Here is a 16210-nt window from a genome sequence, read left to right as displayed (position 1 = left end):
TGTTACATTATTTCCCGACCCGCCTATTGCGTTCGGGTTTGACCTGCGGTCGTCGTAGGTTAAGACTCTCTCTGTAGGTCAACCTGCAAAGAGCTTCTAGCGAAATAACCGTCCACCATTTAGTGTTAGGTGCTTTTGTTACCCGCACGGTATTTAGGAGACAAGTTCACTGCGAGTACCAAATCGCAAAAATAAAACTAAAAACTCAGCCTCGCTCAAAAATCGGGAACATGCATGTCGGCAGACTACACAAACACTCGAAGAAAAGTTTCAGGTCGGTGCCGTGCTAGTGAATTACAATGGATAAATAAAATTACAATGAATAAAATGAAAGTGGACATGCGCGGTCAATCGACCACGTCACAGACGTTAGCAGATTTGAAATCAAAGTTCGAAAAAAAGAAAAATTGCGATAGGGCAATGCTGATAGCGGTTACAATGGCGCACCAATAATGTCACACACTTAATGTGACACTACAGTGAAACTATTCTTTGAGAACCATACTGTACGATTTCAGTGTTGTGGGTTGATCTTTAAAAGAATTAAGTTAATTTCGCGCCAGAATGTCAGCGCCTCAATATCAGTGTGACGTCATGGATTTCAAAACATGTACTTCATTTCGGCAACGCTGCCTGAACAGAATATCTTGAAAATTGTTATGCTTGCGTCTATGCTTCCTTGACTTAATTTATATGCTTAACGTTGTACTTGCTAACTAATACTGTTCTACAACATGTCTGCTTAGTAACAGATCCACAACTTGCCGTATCGGCTATGAATCCAAGTGTTCTCAGAAATAGTTTTTCGGTGAAAAAAAAGCATTCTTCGAACTCTTGTCGAATTCTTCGAACACTTGAAAAGCTTTCTTGATCTAAAGTGTAAACTCCTAACCGAGGTGTTATATGTGAGTGCGATAAAAAAAAAAAGCATAAGGAATACAAGAGGGCATGAACTTACCCGATTCAGACGGCGTATCCGACATGACCATGGCGCCGCGTTGCCAGTTGCCGTTGTGAGAACGGTAAAGAGTGAGCTGTCCTACGCCCGCAGACCCGTTCCCTGCACCTCTAGAAGTCGACGACGGCGTCGAAGAAGACTGCTGCGAGACGGCCTTCGGGGAGTCCGGCGGCGTCGGGGGAGCCGAAGAGGTCGCCTGGTGGTACGAGTGGTCGCTCAGGGGCGTGTAACTCAGAACCGAACTGGGGTCGACGCACTGACCGGCAACCAAGGCGTCGTCTGCGACCGCAGCAGCGGCAGTACGCACTGAAGATGAAGTCACCGAAGTCATCTTTGACGTCGAGGTAGTCGCGGGTGAAACGGCAGCCAATGTCGTTGACCCTGTTCCTCTGGTCACGGGTGGCGTCAGAGGAATCCGCATGTCCAGGACATCATCGGGAGACGTCGGGGTCATGGCGGACGCCGGGGAGATGACCAGGTCTTCGAACGGCGAACAGGCCAGGAGCGACGAGGAGGCCGACCCCTTTTCGCGGGCCGCCTTCTGCTTGCAGTCGTCGGCGCACTGTCCTGACCACATGCAGTCGTGAAGAAGCTGTCGAGAGGGCTCGTCGTAGAAGATAGGCTGCGGTTCAGGAGTACGGGAGCCGGACCAGGCCCGGTGAAGAGACGACGAGTCTACCCGTGGACCTCTGTGAAGAGAGTACGACGACTCTACCCATGAACCTCTGTGAAGTAAGGACGAGTCTAGCCATGAATCTCTGTGAAGAGAGGAGAAGTCTAGCCATGAACGACCTGAGGGGTCCAAGAACTCGACGTCGAGGTCTTCGACGTAGTCTTCCGTGGAGGCTCCGTCGCCTACGGGGGCCGAGCTGAAAACAGACTCGTCGTTCAGGAGTTGATCAAGGAAGTCCTCATGTTTGGCGAGGATGTTAAGGATGACTTCCGCTTCCTCTGGGGACGTAGAGACCTCTGACGTCAAGTCGGCCATCTCCGAGGCGTCCACCTCATCCATCTCGAAACAGGAAAAGGCCTCGCCGAGCGAGACGTCGTTGAAGTCGACGCCCCCGCAGTAGTCGTGAATAACGCCTCCGGCAGGACCACTACCTCGGACTGAAGTAGTCGCGGGGCCTTCGCCGTCGCTGCCGGAGGACGAGGAGTCCGTCCGGTCGGGAGACCGCGGAGGCGTAGGCAGTAACTCGCAGCAGAGGTCCTTGCGAGAAGACTGGAAGTCTTCTAGTTTGTTGACGATGCGAAAAGTTTGGAAGTCGTCTATGGTGTTGACGCCGGGAGTAGTAGTAGTACTACCGGGCTTGTGGTGGTCGTTGAGGTACATGGAAATCACCTCTTCGGCTTCCTCCAGGGAACAGTGGTCCAGAGGAGAGCGGTACGGAGACGCAGAGTCTGAGGACATCATGTGCCCGCTACTACCGACGAATGAAAGGTGCATAAAGGCGTCGTACGATGAAGCAAAGACCTTCGACTCAGACGCCGACGAGAGAATCATGGTCGTCGACGAGCGCTCAGCGTCGCTGCCAACGTCCGAAGACCATCCAAGCCAAAGCTGGTTCGCCGTCGGTGCCGCCGACGGCTGCTAATGGCCTGCGAACGGAATGCACAAACAGGCGGACCTGACGCGTGAGACGAGCCGCCTCGAATCGCCTATAGACCTTTTCACAGAAGGCTCCCTCCGCCATGATCCCCTTTGGGCTGTGCAAGGTAGGCGTGACCCTGCCAAAAATGCACCGCCGAGGCTGTGACGTCAGCCTGTCTACTCTCCTGTGAAAAAGGTCTATAGGCGGCACAGAAATATCAACATTCTTAGCAGGCTAAGGAAATACGGTACGCAAATAAGCCTTTGCACCGCTCTTCCTATCTCACTCGTGCTTTTGCCGCTTCCAATTCCAGTGAAGGCACCACAACACCAGAAATGCATTTTTTTCAAAAATTAAGGCCTTTGTCGCCTCCTAGCCTACGCAATGTTAACGCGGAATCTGTCGTTCGGGGGACGCGCTGACACTGTAAGCGGCTAAAACCAATCGAGAGTGAAAAGGAGAAGCGGTACGGTAATGTCGTTAACTTGCCAAAGGACTAATAAATGTTAGGGTCTTGCGTCCCAAAACCACGATACGATTACGGGGGACGCCGTAGCGGAGGGCTCCGGAAATTCCGATCACCTGGGGTTCTTTTAACGTGCACCTAAATCGAAGCACACGGGCCTCTCGCGTTTGTCTCCCATCGAAATGCGGCCGGGATTCGAACCCGCTACCTTCGGGTCAGTAGTCGAGCACCTTAACTAGATCGCAGCAGCAGGTGGCTCAAAAGAGTGCACACTGATATACGTGCGTGTCAACATAGCATCGATTCCTCTAAGCTTGCGGTACGTGGTTTGGCAACAAGACAACTCAAGTGTAAGTTTTTAGGCCCATACATTACGGTTAAGACAGCGCAGCGAACTGCAGACACGTACCTTCAACACGATCACGTACAAACTGTTCAACTACCAAACAGTAAAGTGCACGCATAAGTCCAGATATGCCGGCTAATTCGAGGGGCTGTCGATTTAAACACACGGATTCAGTCAGTTGCCCGCAGGGGTTCAACTCAAACGATTACACATCGCAACCTCTTCCGATACGCGCACACGCGTTCGTTGAGGAAAAGAAAAAAAAACTGCCATAATCTGAAACGCTCATAACCGGATGTGGCTAAACGGTCAAGCAACGCGAACATCTGAGTCGCAACAGTCAAATTCTGAAACGGAAGTCACAACTGCAAATCTTCCCCAAAATAAAATAAGGTTAAAAAAAGGCGGCAGGCGTGACAGCGCTAACTGACCTCTATAGCACATAAATTATCAAAAATTAAATATCGCGCAGCAGCGACAAGCGAAACCAACCTAAGGCGCTAACATAAGGCGCCAATTTCCAGACTACAACGTTGGCTAAGGCGTCCGCCCACTTTTCAAAATCCCACCTCCTTAACGCCGGCATTTTCAAACATGTCCAAAACTACCACAGATGCCAACGCGTTCATGCCGACGTGACAACTTCAAACGCTACCTCACAGATGATACGTGGAACTTCTTACACGCGAAACACTACCACGTATGCCGAACCGGCAAACGCCGCATACCTGCGACGCCAGAAACATGCCAGCGTCAGCGACCGACGCCGCCATGCCGGCGCCGAGCATTTAAATGTCATTCATTCCCCGCCGGCGTTTCGCCGGTTCTTTTTTTTTTTTTTTTTTTTCGGCTTGCGCGACTACGACAGCGCGCGAAGAGAGTTTAAACGTGCGCCAACGGAGTCTTCAGACACGTTTAAGCTTACCTGGTAGAGAGTCCGTAATCCGTAAGGATAGAAAATCCCAGGTTAATTCCAAACGGGTATCCAATGCATCGCACAAGACACAACACACACAACCCTACTGGGCGAGCGCACGCACAACTCTGTGGCGGCGCGAGACGTCACGTCGTTTTTGTAGGAGGCCGACACCCCCCCCTGCATTTCGGTGGGTTGCGCATTTAAGCTATTAAACAAGGACACGCTCAAAGACACGTTGTAACACGTTTAGTGCCACCAGCTAACAATAACCGTTACAAATTTCTAACCAGTAATTGCTTAATTAACGGCTAAATTGAGAAGAACCGGGTGGAACTACTTTCCTCCGCGAGGCGCGACGTGGCTGCGTCCGCAGCGCCGCCGCACACAAAGCCGCGGAGAGTGAAGCAAACGAGCGAGGATGACTTATCGACCAATCGGGAGCGGCGTTACGAAAAAGCGCGGGAAAAGCGCTCGTCCAATGGGCGATCGTGTTGCGGAGCTTCGCGCACAGCCTCCCCACGTGCATCTTGCTCCGGCTGCGAGGCTTTTAAAAATGGGAGAGTGCCGTGCCGGCGTGGAGAGCGCGCGCTTGTGCCCGGAAAGCGAAGGCGTTAAAATAAAAGCGAGATAAAAAAACGAGAAAGGAAAGAGAAACAGGGGGAATGCCGCGCCTACAAGCGGCGATGGCGGCGGTAGAAGCCATGTTATCTTTATTCTTTTTCGTGCCACGGAGACCGGCATTTGGCGGCGGCGAGAGGGCCGCGACAGTCGTTGCGCGGGGCTCGCCGCGAGCGCGCGCAGTTTGCGGCTCCGGCGTTGGTCGTTAACGTTATGCTCAGCCGTGGCGATGCGAACTGATCGCAGCTTCGTACCCTCCAGTAATCGCCTTATTTACGCCGCTTACCTAGCTACATTTCATATAACTGGTGCAACGGAAACGAGCGATACTTTTTGTAGTAATGCCTTCGCTCCGAGAAACGGATCAACGATTTTGCCACCCGTAATGTGATTCTCTTTTCGTTCTAAGACTTGAGTAATCAATGAAGGTGCTTTGCGCCTTAGAAATACACAAACCCCCATTATACACGGTTGTCGACAGGCATTTCTGGATCGCTTAGCGTCTCTTTGCTTTCGTATCGTGGCCTCCGCGATTAAATTCAGGTAGCGCGCCGCCGGGGCCAATCGCGGAGGCCATGTTTACAATGACGAAATAGAAGCTAGAGACGCGCGGTCTTCATACATTTTGTTGACCGCACACCTTAATTGCATAGCTTCCACAGCGTTGCAGCTGATTGTAATAAACGGAGTATAACGTCTTTGGACACCCTACAGAAACGCTTCTCTCGGGGCCAACGTAATAAAAACACTCAACGACAGTGGCGTAAATCCGGCAATCACAAGGAGGGAAACATATCTTGCCATGACGGCCATATTGTTTTTATAAGCTCACACTGCAAATACACAGGCGTTAAAAAAATCCGGCGAATGGCTGGACCTAACAGCGTAGCGAGTTGTTACGTCGTTATGGCGGGAACATGTCACTTGGCTAGGTGTTACGTGGTTTTTGGCGGGAAGGCATCACGTGATTAGTTGTAACGTGTTTTGGTGACGTGACCAATGGTTACATGGTCATGTATGCGGTTTCCAAGCTGGGCAAGAAGGTGCATCTCTGCCCGGTGGTTGCTAGGCGACACGAGGTGACGTCATAGCTAGGCAGTTTCCTGTCGAGGAGACGCGGGGTGTTAAAAAGTTGAATGCGCTATGCTTAACTGTCACGCAATTTAAGTATCATGCTTGAAAAATAAGTATCAACGGGGAGGGGGGTCGCGCACCCCCCCCCCCCCCCCCCCCAGTGATTTACACCAACGAGCAGTCACGATTTAGTGTTCAATTGCGCATGCTGCGAGCGCTCGTAAAGAACATAGACGACAGTGACACCGAATAGAAGAGAAACGTTTTTGCGAGGAGGCGAAGACGCCAAACAGATCGAAGCTTCAGATCTCGAGATCTGAAGCACACGCAAAGAGCCTTTCCGACGGGCGCGCAGGGTCGCTCGGAATTCAAATTGCACGGCTGCATCTTTTTGGTTTCTTGTTTTCTTTAACCGCTCGGCGAACTTCAGCACCTACTAGACGCGTAGGAGGCTAAAGATAAAATTGTGCCTACCGAAAACGAAAACAACCAAAGAAAGAACGCGCTAACGCGAGCTTTTTCCTTGATAAGGGCGGCCTTCTTGTATTCGCCCAAGAAAAGTTGGGCACTACACGAAGACTGCTTGAAGTGCAAGATATTAGCTTACGCTTGTGGATAATGTATAGCACGTGAACAAACCCATCGTCCTCACGTCTGATAAGGAAGGCACGCTGCATCCTCGACTGGCGTTATTTACCTCAACATAACTGTTGTGATATTACGCCCCAAAACCACGATGCGATCGTGAGGGACGCCGTAGTCGAGGGTTCTGGAAATTTCGACCACATTGGGTTTTTTTAACGTGCACTTAAATCTAAGTACTCGGGTATCTTGCATATGGCTTCCATCGAAATGCGGCCGGAATTCGATCCCGCGCCCTTCGGGTCAGCATAATAATAGTAATATCTGGGGTTTAACGTCCGAAAACCACGATATGATTATGAGGGACGCCGCAGTGGAGGGCTCCGGAAATTTCGACCAACCTGGGGTTCTTTAATGCGCACCTAAATCTAAGTGCACGGGCCTCAAACATTTTCGCCTCCATCGAAAATGCAGCCGCCGCGGCCGGGATTCGATCCCGCTATACCTTCGTGTCGGCAGTCGAGCACCATAACCAAGAGACCACTGTGGCGGGTTCTTCCCCTTGAATACGCCGATGATGATAGGTGATAACGCTGTCACTGGCACTAAGCCCCGGTGCCAGTGGTAGCGATGAGTCATCTCGTATCAGAAGACAAGCGACGCCTATGTGCCTGCGTTCGTGCCAGCGCGTACGGCTAGTCATACGAGTAGTCTCCAATGAATAGCCTTGAACTATACTAGAATGGGGCACTCGTACACATTTCCCAAATGCCGAATAAATCGTTTCTGACGTCACTGCCACAGCCGAATTGTGTACTGGCATTTGCTGGGAATAGGGCAAGTTTCGCTTGAGGCGATTCAAATCTGTCACTGCAGTTTCCAGGCGTCGCTAAGAAAGGTTGTCGGAGCTATGCTGAAAAACTGGCTTCCTTTCCATTAATACTAATAATTCCCAGTGTTTTACGCGCCAAAACCACAATATGAGGCACGCCGTAGCGGGAGGGCTCCGGTGATTTCGACCACCTGGGGATTCTTTAACGTGCACCTAAATCAAAGTACGCGGGCCCTCTAGCATTTTTCGCCTCCATCGAAATGTGACCGCCGGGATCGAACCCGGGAACTTCGGGTCAGCAGTTCCCAAAAGTATTCTGAACATGCGCTAGAAAGACACTTTTCCGACCAACAGCGCTATCCGGCATAGCTGTACGTTCCGCCATTTTTATTTTTTCTTCTTCAGAAGCAGAACAGATAGCTTTATATATAGAATCGTGTTCTGAGAATTTGCTGCGTTACATTGGTACGCGCCCCAAGAGCTTACTGACGCATTCCCCGTGCGCAGGGACGACGAACGCTATCACAAAAGCTTTCGCCACGCCTCATGAGTCATCGTAAATAGTAGCTGAAGTGTTTGTCTTTCTTTTTCTTTTGTCTTTTTAAAGATATTAGTACAGCTTAGTCGAGTCACCAGTGGCGATGAACGCGGGTTCCTGCCATCACCTGAATCAAGATAGCCTCAGTGAAACTGAAATGGCCGCGATGCACTCGGATTTCGCTAGGTGTGGGGTACGTCTTGCTTAATTAAAACAAGAAAAAAAAGGGGGGGGGGGGAGGGGGGGTATTTTTGTACACGTCAGAATATGCCTTGCTCGGTAATGTCTTTCCAAAATAAAAATCATGGTACCTTTCTCGCGTTGTTTCACCATGGATGTACAATGCAATGTCAGAAGAGTAATAACAAAAAATATAAAAATATAAAAAGCAGCAGCCAGTGTTGAATGGAAAAAGAAGACTCGCTCTGCCAGTCTGCGGTGGAGGTTGTTTGACTGGAAAAATGTAATCCTTCGCACGTGTCCGCTAAGCCTGTTTTCGCATCTTCTGTGCAGTGACAGGATGTCACCGTGTCGACTCTAAGCCCTGGGCAGGTGGTTAGGGCGCCTGCAGTGCAGAAGGTACTCTGTTCGATTCCAAGAAGCCGAAGCAGCGTCCCGACTGGTATTCTAAAAATGATCTCGGAGCTTTACTATAAGAGGCCATGGTCCAGCAGTAATTTCTACAAGCCAGTGACTTCTGCGCTTAAGTATCGCTGGAATGTGGAGGGTTAAACGTGCTCAAAGCCACACAAGCCATAAAGCAGCTTAGTAGACGAGGTGTCAGCTGGTCGAGGTCGCAGGTGCGATTCCCGTACACGGCTGCCGCATTTCGAAGGAGAGGCGAAATGCAGGACCACCTGTGTGCTTAGATTGAGGTGTTCTTGGAACGATACTTTTTTCGGCGGAAGAATGTTCTGGCGGGAAAGTCCCGCTTAGATTTTTGCACGGCAACGGCATTCCGATAGGAGGGGCGGGGGTGGAGTGAGATACAAGAACATAGCGTGTACTATGTTCAGAAACTATTTCATAGTTCGCACTAGTTCAGAAACACCAGAAACTACTTAATGGTTATTTCTGAAACCGAAAAACACAGAGCAAAACCGACACACTTAAAGCGGCGCCTTTCTGCGTGTTTTGTCGTGCGTTTCTTGGTAACTTGAGTTGCAGAGATCAAAACGCCGACAATGCTAATATATACGCCTCGCAGCGTTATCCAAAATCACAATAACGGCAAAATGAAGCAAAGACTTCTTAAAATGAGAAGCAAAATATTTTTGTTGTCGCCTCCCATGGTGCTAGCGTCACACGACAGTTGACAAACATTCTTTCAAAAACAAACACGAAGTGCGTGATTAAGTTCCTCTCTGACCTTTGATTCGAGTAAAAATAGCTCGCGGAAGCCTATCGGTTTTTCTTTTCTTGTCGGCTGTGCAGCAATCAACAAGCAGCCAGTATATTTGCGGTCGTCGATGCTGTCGATTAAAAAGATCCGCAATCTCCCTTTTTTTTTATTATCATTATTCATAAATTGTACGGCAAGATGGTCCAAAAATATATGTGCCAAATGAGAAAAAAACAGTTTGGGGTCCGTACATTGTGGAAGTTGATTCGGGTTATATGAATTTCGGATACGAGCTGTCCTACGGTTCCCGTGAACGTTGTATTAGGGTCTTTTTAGCAAGTTACGGTGATACCGTTCCTACATTGTCTTTCGTTGTGCTTTAGTCGTTCCCAGTTCCAGTGACAGTGCGTCCACAGAAAGACAGGTTTCTCGTTTACAATGCCTAGGCTGAGAAGCAACAATCAGGCGCGACATCCCCATAGTAATATTGGAAAACGCATTTCTGGTGTTGGCGTACCTTGTAATTAGGAGCGGCAAAAGCGCAACGAGCAAGAAAGGAGGAGTGTTGCGGTAATACCGTATTTCCGTACGCTCAGGAAATATATTCTGCTCTGAGGGCTCACTCGCACTCAGACTCACCAATGTTTTCCTCAAGCGGACTCACCCTGATTCAGACTCAATAAACTTTTTCTCAACCGGACTCACTCGGACTCAAGCTCACCAACATATATTACTAAGCCGGACTCACTCAGACTCAAACTCACGGCTTGATCTGAGTCTAAGTGAGCCTGAGTGAGTCGACTCATGAGTCCCTTAGCGTAAAAATAGCTTTCTCCATCATGTTGTCAATGCTCTTTAAAGCCAATACCTCACACGGTGCTCTGCGATCCGCCTTTTGATCTTGTGCTTTTAGACAAGGGTTATCAGTGGTTTCAATCCAGTAAGGACATTTTTACGAAATACGCGACTCACACGAGATAATTTTATCAAGAACTGTCCTTGATAGAGTTTCAGGGGGGAGTTCATGGCAACCCCCCTCCCCCCCCCCCCCTCTGACTCACTCCTCTAATCAATAAATATTGAGGTGGCGCGTGAACGCTGGTGCGTTGAGATATGTGTACTTGAATAGACTTGAGACTTGAGTATGAATAGACATGAGTATGAACTTAAGCCAACACAAGGCTGATAGTAGTCCTGAAGATGAGTAGGTAGGAGCATAGGTCGGCAATAAGAGGTGGAACTCACTCAAGAAATACATTTTGCGCTTAGGGCTCAATCGGACTCAGACTCACCACTTTTTTCCTCAACTGGACTCACTCGGACTCAGACTCACTAAAGTTTTCCTCAACCGGACTCACTTGGGCTGAAACTCACCAAGAGATTACTCATCCGGAGCCGGACTCACTCAGTCTCTGACTCACGGCCAGATCTGAGTCTGAGTGAGTGGACTCATGAGTGAGTTTGCCGACCTTTGCATACAGTTGCCGTCAAAAGGAATGAGGTCAACCAACTGTTTACCGGTGCAAACTTTGTGCGTCAGCAATTTGTTGCGTTGTGAACGTCTCACCCGCTTTCAGGAATTTCACGTTGCAGGTCAACGTACTAGCATACGTTTTTCCCATTAACATACAAGGGACAGTTGATGCATGCGTCCGCGTCGAGTTTGAACTTTTTGCTCCTGAGACTCCGTACCTCAGCACTATTTAAAAAATGTTAATATATTTCCATACTTTACTCTAGACAGTTCGTTGACACGAAAAAGTTAACGACTCTACGTCGCGGAAAAAAATTTAGGCAATCTACTACTGTGTGCGAATCGTTTATTAGACAAAGGCATAGCAACAAGACTTAAACTTGGACTACTTGGTTGGTTAGTTAGTTAGTTAAAAGACTTTATTTGTTTATCCGGTGAACGACTATCCTAGCCCCGCGAGGGGAGGATCATCGCGATGCGGCCACACATCACCTAAGTTGTACTTCATAACTGAACAGTAGCGCCCACACACACAAAAACAGACGAGCAGAACTACAAGTACGTCATACTAGATGTATCTGTGGTCCTTCTCTTCTTTGTCTGTGTGTAGGCGTCCTGTCGTTTAATCATTAAGCGGCATAGTAACAAGTCCGGATAGTTATTCGAGGGATTTGGGCGAATATCCCTGCCTAGGCGTCGGCCAGTAGCCCTTGAGCTTTGGTGGCTTCCTCGGCCCGCTGGACAGCCCAGAGTCGGCCCTCGAGGTCGAAGCTGAGCAGTGCAGTCTTCCAGCACGTTCGGTTCGAAGCGGCGTCCCCGTCTGGAACCCCCCCCCCCCCTCCGTCACACTCCCATAACGTGTGTTCCAGTGTTGCTCTGGCCTCGCAAACCTTGCTGCTTGTCGAATAAAGCTCTGGGTAACAGAGGTTCAATATCACTGGACTACACTGTAACTGGACTCAGAAACGTTCTGGTCTGCAGCTGTCACCCCCTGACCGCCTGTTTAAGTGGCATAGCAGTAAGGTTTAATTACGACGCTATAAGAACGGACGGTCATTATCGGAAAGCGCTGGCTTTACGCGAGATATGTGCGGTGTATGCTCAACACAAACCGTACACCGGCTGTGCTATAGCTTAGAGGGTAAGGTGTATGTGCCCCTTGGCTCTCGAGGGCTCGGGTTTCATTCCCTGGTACGGCTTCCTCATTTCGAAAAGGACCATACTCGCGGACAACTTTTCTTGGCAATGAAGGGAAGGCTACAGAGCCGAGCTACGCGTGTGCTACCGCTGAAGAATACAGTCCCACAATTGTGTCCGTGTTTTCTGCGTGAGAATAAAAATATTTTCTACGGGACGCTCTTTGAAAAGAGGGTCAGCGCGCACCAAGGAGATATTTATATTTGTTTTACTTTATGCAGTTTCATTTCGCGTTTTTGCGCCTGTGATAACGTCGCACCTCACAGTCAAAATGGCGTCTTCGTCTTCAGGTGAGCGCTCGTCACCATTCAGCTTTTTCGACGACTCGCCGAAGGAGTTTGTGACGAATTTCACTAACAAATGGCTGTCTAAGCCTGTGACGGCTGCTCGAATATTCAAACGGCCGTCACAGGAGATACGGAAGGTTCACAAACCAAAACTAAATTCGAAACGCGCGCCGAACCGGACTACTCGGTGGAGGAGTACATGTGCAGTAGCCCCGCCCCCCGCAGCCTTTCCTCCTTCATTGCCAAGAAAAGTTGTCCGCCAGTATAACTAAAGAAAACACCTGCGTTGTAAAACGTCCAGTGCAAAAATCTACGAAACAACATTCCTGCAGCTTTTTTTTTTCTTTTTTTGAAGGCACGCGAACACCACAAATGCCTTTTTGTCAAAATTTACTGTGGAATGGCCCCACGTCGTTCGGACTAAGCCTTCGCGTGGTGGACGAGGCACCTGTAGTTCGGATGGGAGGAGAAAGGCAGGGGGGGGGGGGGGGGGTAGGGCACAATGATCGAGAAAAGCAGTCTGTGAAAGAGCAGTGCTCGGTTGAAAAACAACCTTGCCGGAAAGCCGCCTTGAAGATTTTTGCAAATCATCCATTCACCCGGATTCCCCCCACTAAAGTCCCTATATATCTAGGGACTTTTCCCCCCACTACGGCCTGCCTTGTAATCTAAAATCCCTAGATTTTTTGCTCTTCCTTGCACCACCGACGAATCTCATTGGCTAACGCTCGTTTTCGGTAGCCATGTTCTTCCCAACGCTTTTTCAGCACCTATGCGAAGCCGAGTTCACAGCATTTCTTAAGCAATCATTTTCGTTATTAAGAATATTCTTATGCATCAAGGCATACTATACCACAAAAAACTATTCTGCTATTCTCGCTCTCAGGCAGTATGCAGCCACAAGTTACAGCTGCCAGGGGCATGCCCAGCACACGCCGTGCACTTTTAAGGGCTTCCCGAAATTCTCCCGAAAACGCAAGGATAAATAAGAAAAACAATAATTAAAAAGAAGCTGACAGGCATGGAGTGCGTACGCTCTCATTTCGTTAACGCACCTATTTTTAAAGTGTTTTGCAGCAGTGCCGCGATTCCGCTTTCCTATTCCCACTTTTCTTTTCTCTTCTTATTTTACACAACCGTGCAACTTTGCAAGAACGAACACACACACACACACACACACACAAAATGCCAACTTTGCAATGGCCCTATCTCGTAATCTCTCACGAAGAACCGCTTCCAACTAGTTTCAAAGAAATAAAGTGAAACAGATAGACAAAAAAGGTGGCGTTGGCCACTGGACAGCACCGCAGAAAAAAAAAACAAAGTTAGAAAAGAAGTCAGCGATGCGCACGTTTGCTCAAAACTACTGTTGGAAGACCTGTCGACGGTGATCTGAAAAGGCGATAAGGTGCCCGCTCACCTCTGCAGAAAAAAAGCTGGAGACGAGAAAACTTGAGGCGCTATAAACCGACGCTTCGCGAAGCAGTTTTTTTTTATTATTATCATTATTTTCTTCTCATCTGCTAGCCCCTTTCACCCCACCGTCTTTAGAGGCGCCAACCCGACAAGTTTTTCTGCGGAATGAACCAGAAAAAGAAATCGCGGTGAGTCTTCTTATAATGGGTCCAAAAAAAAGAAAAAGAAAGAAATAATGCGAAGACGAGAGAGGTAGGAACAACGTCTTGAACCGGGCAGCTGGCAAACGTCCCGAAATGCGTACCTGGTCCCACGTCTGCGGTTTAGTTCCGAAAACGACCAACAGATGGCTGGACGCGTTTTTTTTTTTCTCACTAGATTTCTTTGCTGGCCTCCCCTGCTTCTTCACGTTAATGTGTGTTATTTTTTTTTTCTTAGAGGGTTCTATTCCGGACATTGTCACATTCCGCCATGTTGTCGAATTCCGCCATTGGCTAAGTCTGATTGGCCCGGAGGGCTGCTGCGGCCTCTCCGATTGGCTTAAAGATGCCGCCATTACGGAATTTGACAAGATGGCGGACTTTGACAGTGTCCAGGATAGCACCCAGATATGTATGTGCTAGGGTATCACTACACCGACTCGTTAGAAATGGTAGAGCAGCTAGTCATCAGCATCATTTTCATCATCATCAGCATTCCAGCCGGATACATTTCGCCGCCGGAATTGATGCCCGCAATTTTTGGGATGTGCGGTGACTTCTAAAAAAAAACACAGAATTTGGCGTTGCCAAGGGCGTGACATGCATTACTAACTTACTACTAATAATAACTGTTAGAGCTTTTTCTTGCCATAACCCCAATATGATTATGAGGCACGCCGTAGTGCAGGGTTCCGAAAATTTCGACCACCTGGGGTTCTTTAACGTGCACCTAAGTATAAGCACGCGGGCGTCTAGCATCTTGCCTCCACCGAAATTGCGACCATCGCAGCCGGGATTCGATCCCGCGTCCTTCGGGTATTTGGGAAGACTGATTAACCGTATCCTTCAAACGGAGGAAAATCGCGGATTTAGTTGAAAATTCGGGTATGCCCGTATGACATCTTCTACATTGCTGTAGAACAGGCAAAAACGATTACACACAGAAAAAATGTTTTGCGTTTTTTTTTTCTTAGATTTGTAGCACGAGCGCCACCGACGCGATTGCCCACCTAAAGAAGACATGGGCAGTAGTGACGTGAACGCTTTGATGACCCCTTGACCAAAGCAATAAAGAACAGAACAAAAGGGATTAGGTTGAGGAGAGGAGGCTGAGGTGAAGGAAAGACGCTTCCTCACCCCAACCTCTACTGCTCAACGTACTGTCGCTATGTTGGACAATCGCGTTTGTTGAGCGTATACACGAACATTAAGCACATTAAGCTCTCCACATAAAGTAGGCTACCGTAGCGTACGCCATCCCCATAAACGAAGAAACTTGGAGGACACGTTTGAGCTTCGCCTTCAAGAGTAGAACCGCGATAGCGTAATCGGGCCCCATGCGCATCGCCATCACAATCGCTAGCCTGGCTTCGCATCTCGGTGGGCACCATGCCGCGAGGAAAGAAACATTGGCCGTTTCGAACTATCCTAGAATGCCTACTGCAAGAACAGTAGCGAAGTGCCCACTACGCCATAATTGGCGAAGAGGACACTTTTACGAATTGCCGAAATACCCACTACGCCTCCGTAAAGCAACACGCGCAACAACGCAGCTGCAAACTTTGCTGATGCTGTTGCTGATAATGGTGATCAATTATGGATGAGCGCTTTGTAACTTGTGGGACTTTAAACCACCCACTCGTTGCGCAATTCACATGTTTTTACGTCTGGTGAGATTCTATACGCTTCTGCCACGCAATATTGCATGCGTTAAGGAGACTCCTAGCGCTACATGGCATTCGTATAGATTGTTGCTGTTACTATAATCTTTTTGACGCAGTTTCTAGCACTGGTGTGGCTCTGAGGTAGAACACCTGCTTACCACGCAGCAGGCCTGTGTTCGATTGCTACTCGAACTGAAGATGTTAATTGTTGATTCACTAGCATCTGTCTCGAATTTCCGCTCTCGGACACGTCGATTTTTCCCTCGCAACCAAAGACACCGACACCGGGATTTCTGCTAAACGAGCTCTTTAACGATATCGCGTTGAAATAGCCTACTGAGCATGCGCTGTCACGACACTGCTTCTTCTTTGCGACCTTAATATGCTTAAGTTTGGTTTCAGACACTGTTCTACTCGCCACGTTGGTCTAGTGGGTACGGTGCTCGACTGCAGACCCGAAGGTCCCGGGATCGAATCCCGGTTGTGGCGGCCGCATTTCGACGGAGGCGAAATGCTAGAGGCACGTGTACTTAGATTTAGGTGCGCATGAAAGAAGACCAGATGGTCAAAATTTCCGGAGCCCTCCACTGCGCAAAACCTCACATATTATTGAATTTCTGCGAAGCGAGCTCTTAAACGCTGTCGCGCTAAAATGGCGTACGGAGCATGCGCTGTGAGGACACTGCTCTCCCTTTGAGTACGTGT

At 48.9% G+C, this 16210-nt stretch overlaps 1 protein-coding gene across 2 annotated transcripts in view; it reads right to left on the bottom strand.

Annotated features, from left to right (window-relative positions):
- Nucleotides 1-16210, bottom strand: part of LOC119407274 (uncharacterized) — a 114314-nt gene that overhangs the window by 26206 nt on the left and 71898 nt on the right. The window contains exons 1-2 of one of the 2 annotated variants that reach the window (XM_037674164.2): nucleotides 4288-4464; nucleotides 959-2557 (exon numbers count right to left, since the gene is read on the bottom strand). In XM_037674164.2, coding sequence (XP_037530092.1) covers nucleotides 959-2462 — 1504 coding nt within the window. In that variant the 5' untranslated portion in view covers nucleotides 2463-2557; nucleotides 4288-4464. Of the gene's footprint in view, nucleotides 1-958; nucleotides 2558-4287; nucleotides 4465-16210 lie in introns of those variants that run through there. The other variant, XM_049419573.1, reaches the window with a different exon arrangement.

Source organism: Rhipicephalus sanguineus, chromosome 10 (genome assembly GCF_013339695.2).
Source record: "Rhipicephalus sanguineus isolate Rsan-2018 chromosome 10, BIME_Rsan_1.4, whole genome shotgun sequence".
Classification (NCBI taxonomy): Eukaryota; Metazoa; Arthropoda; class Arachnida; order Ixodida; family Ixodidae; genus Rhipicephalus; species Rhipicephalus sanguineus.
Note: the sequence above shows the minus strand (reverse complement) of the source record. Positions and strands in the feature narration are given on the sequence as shown.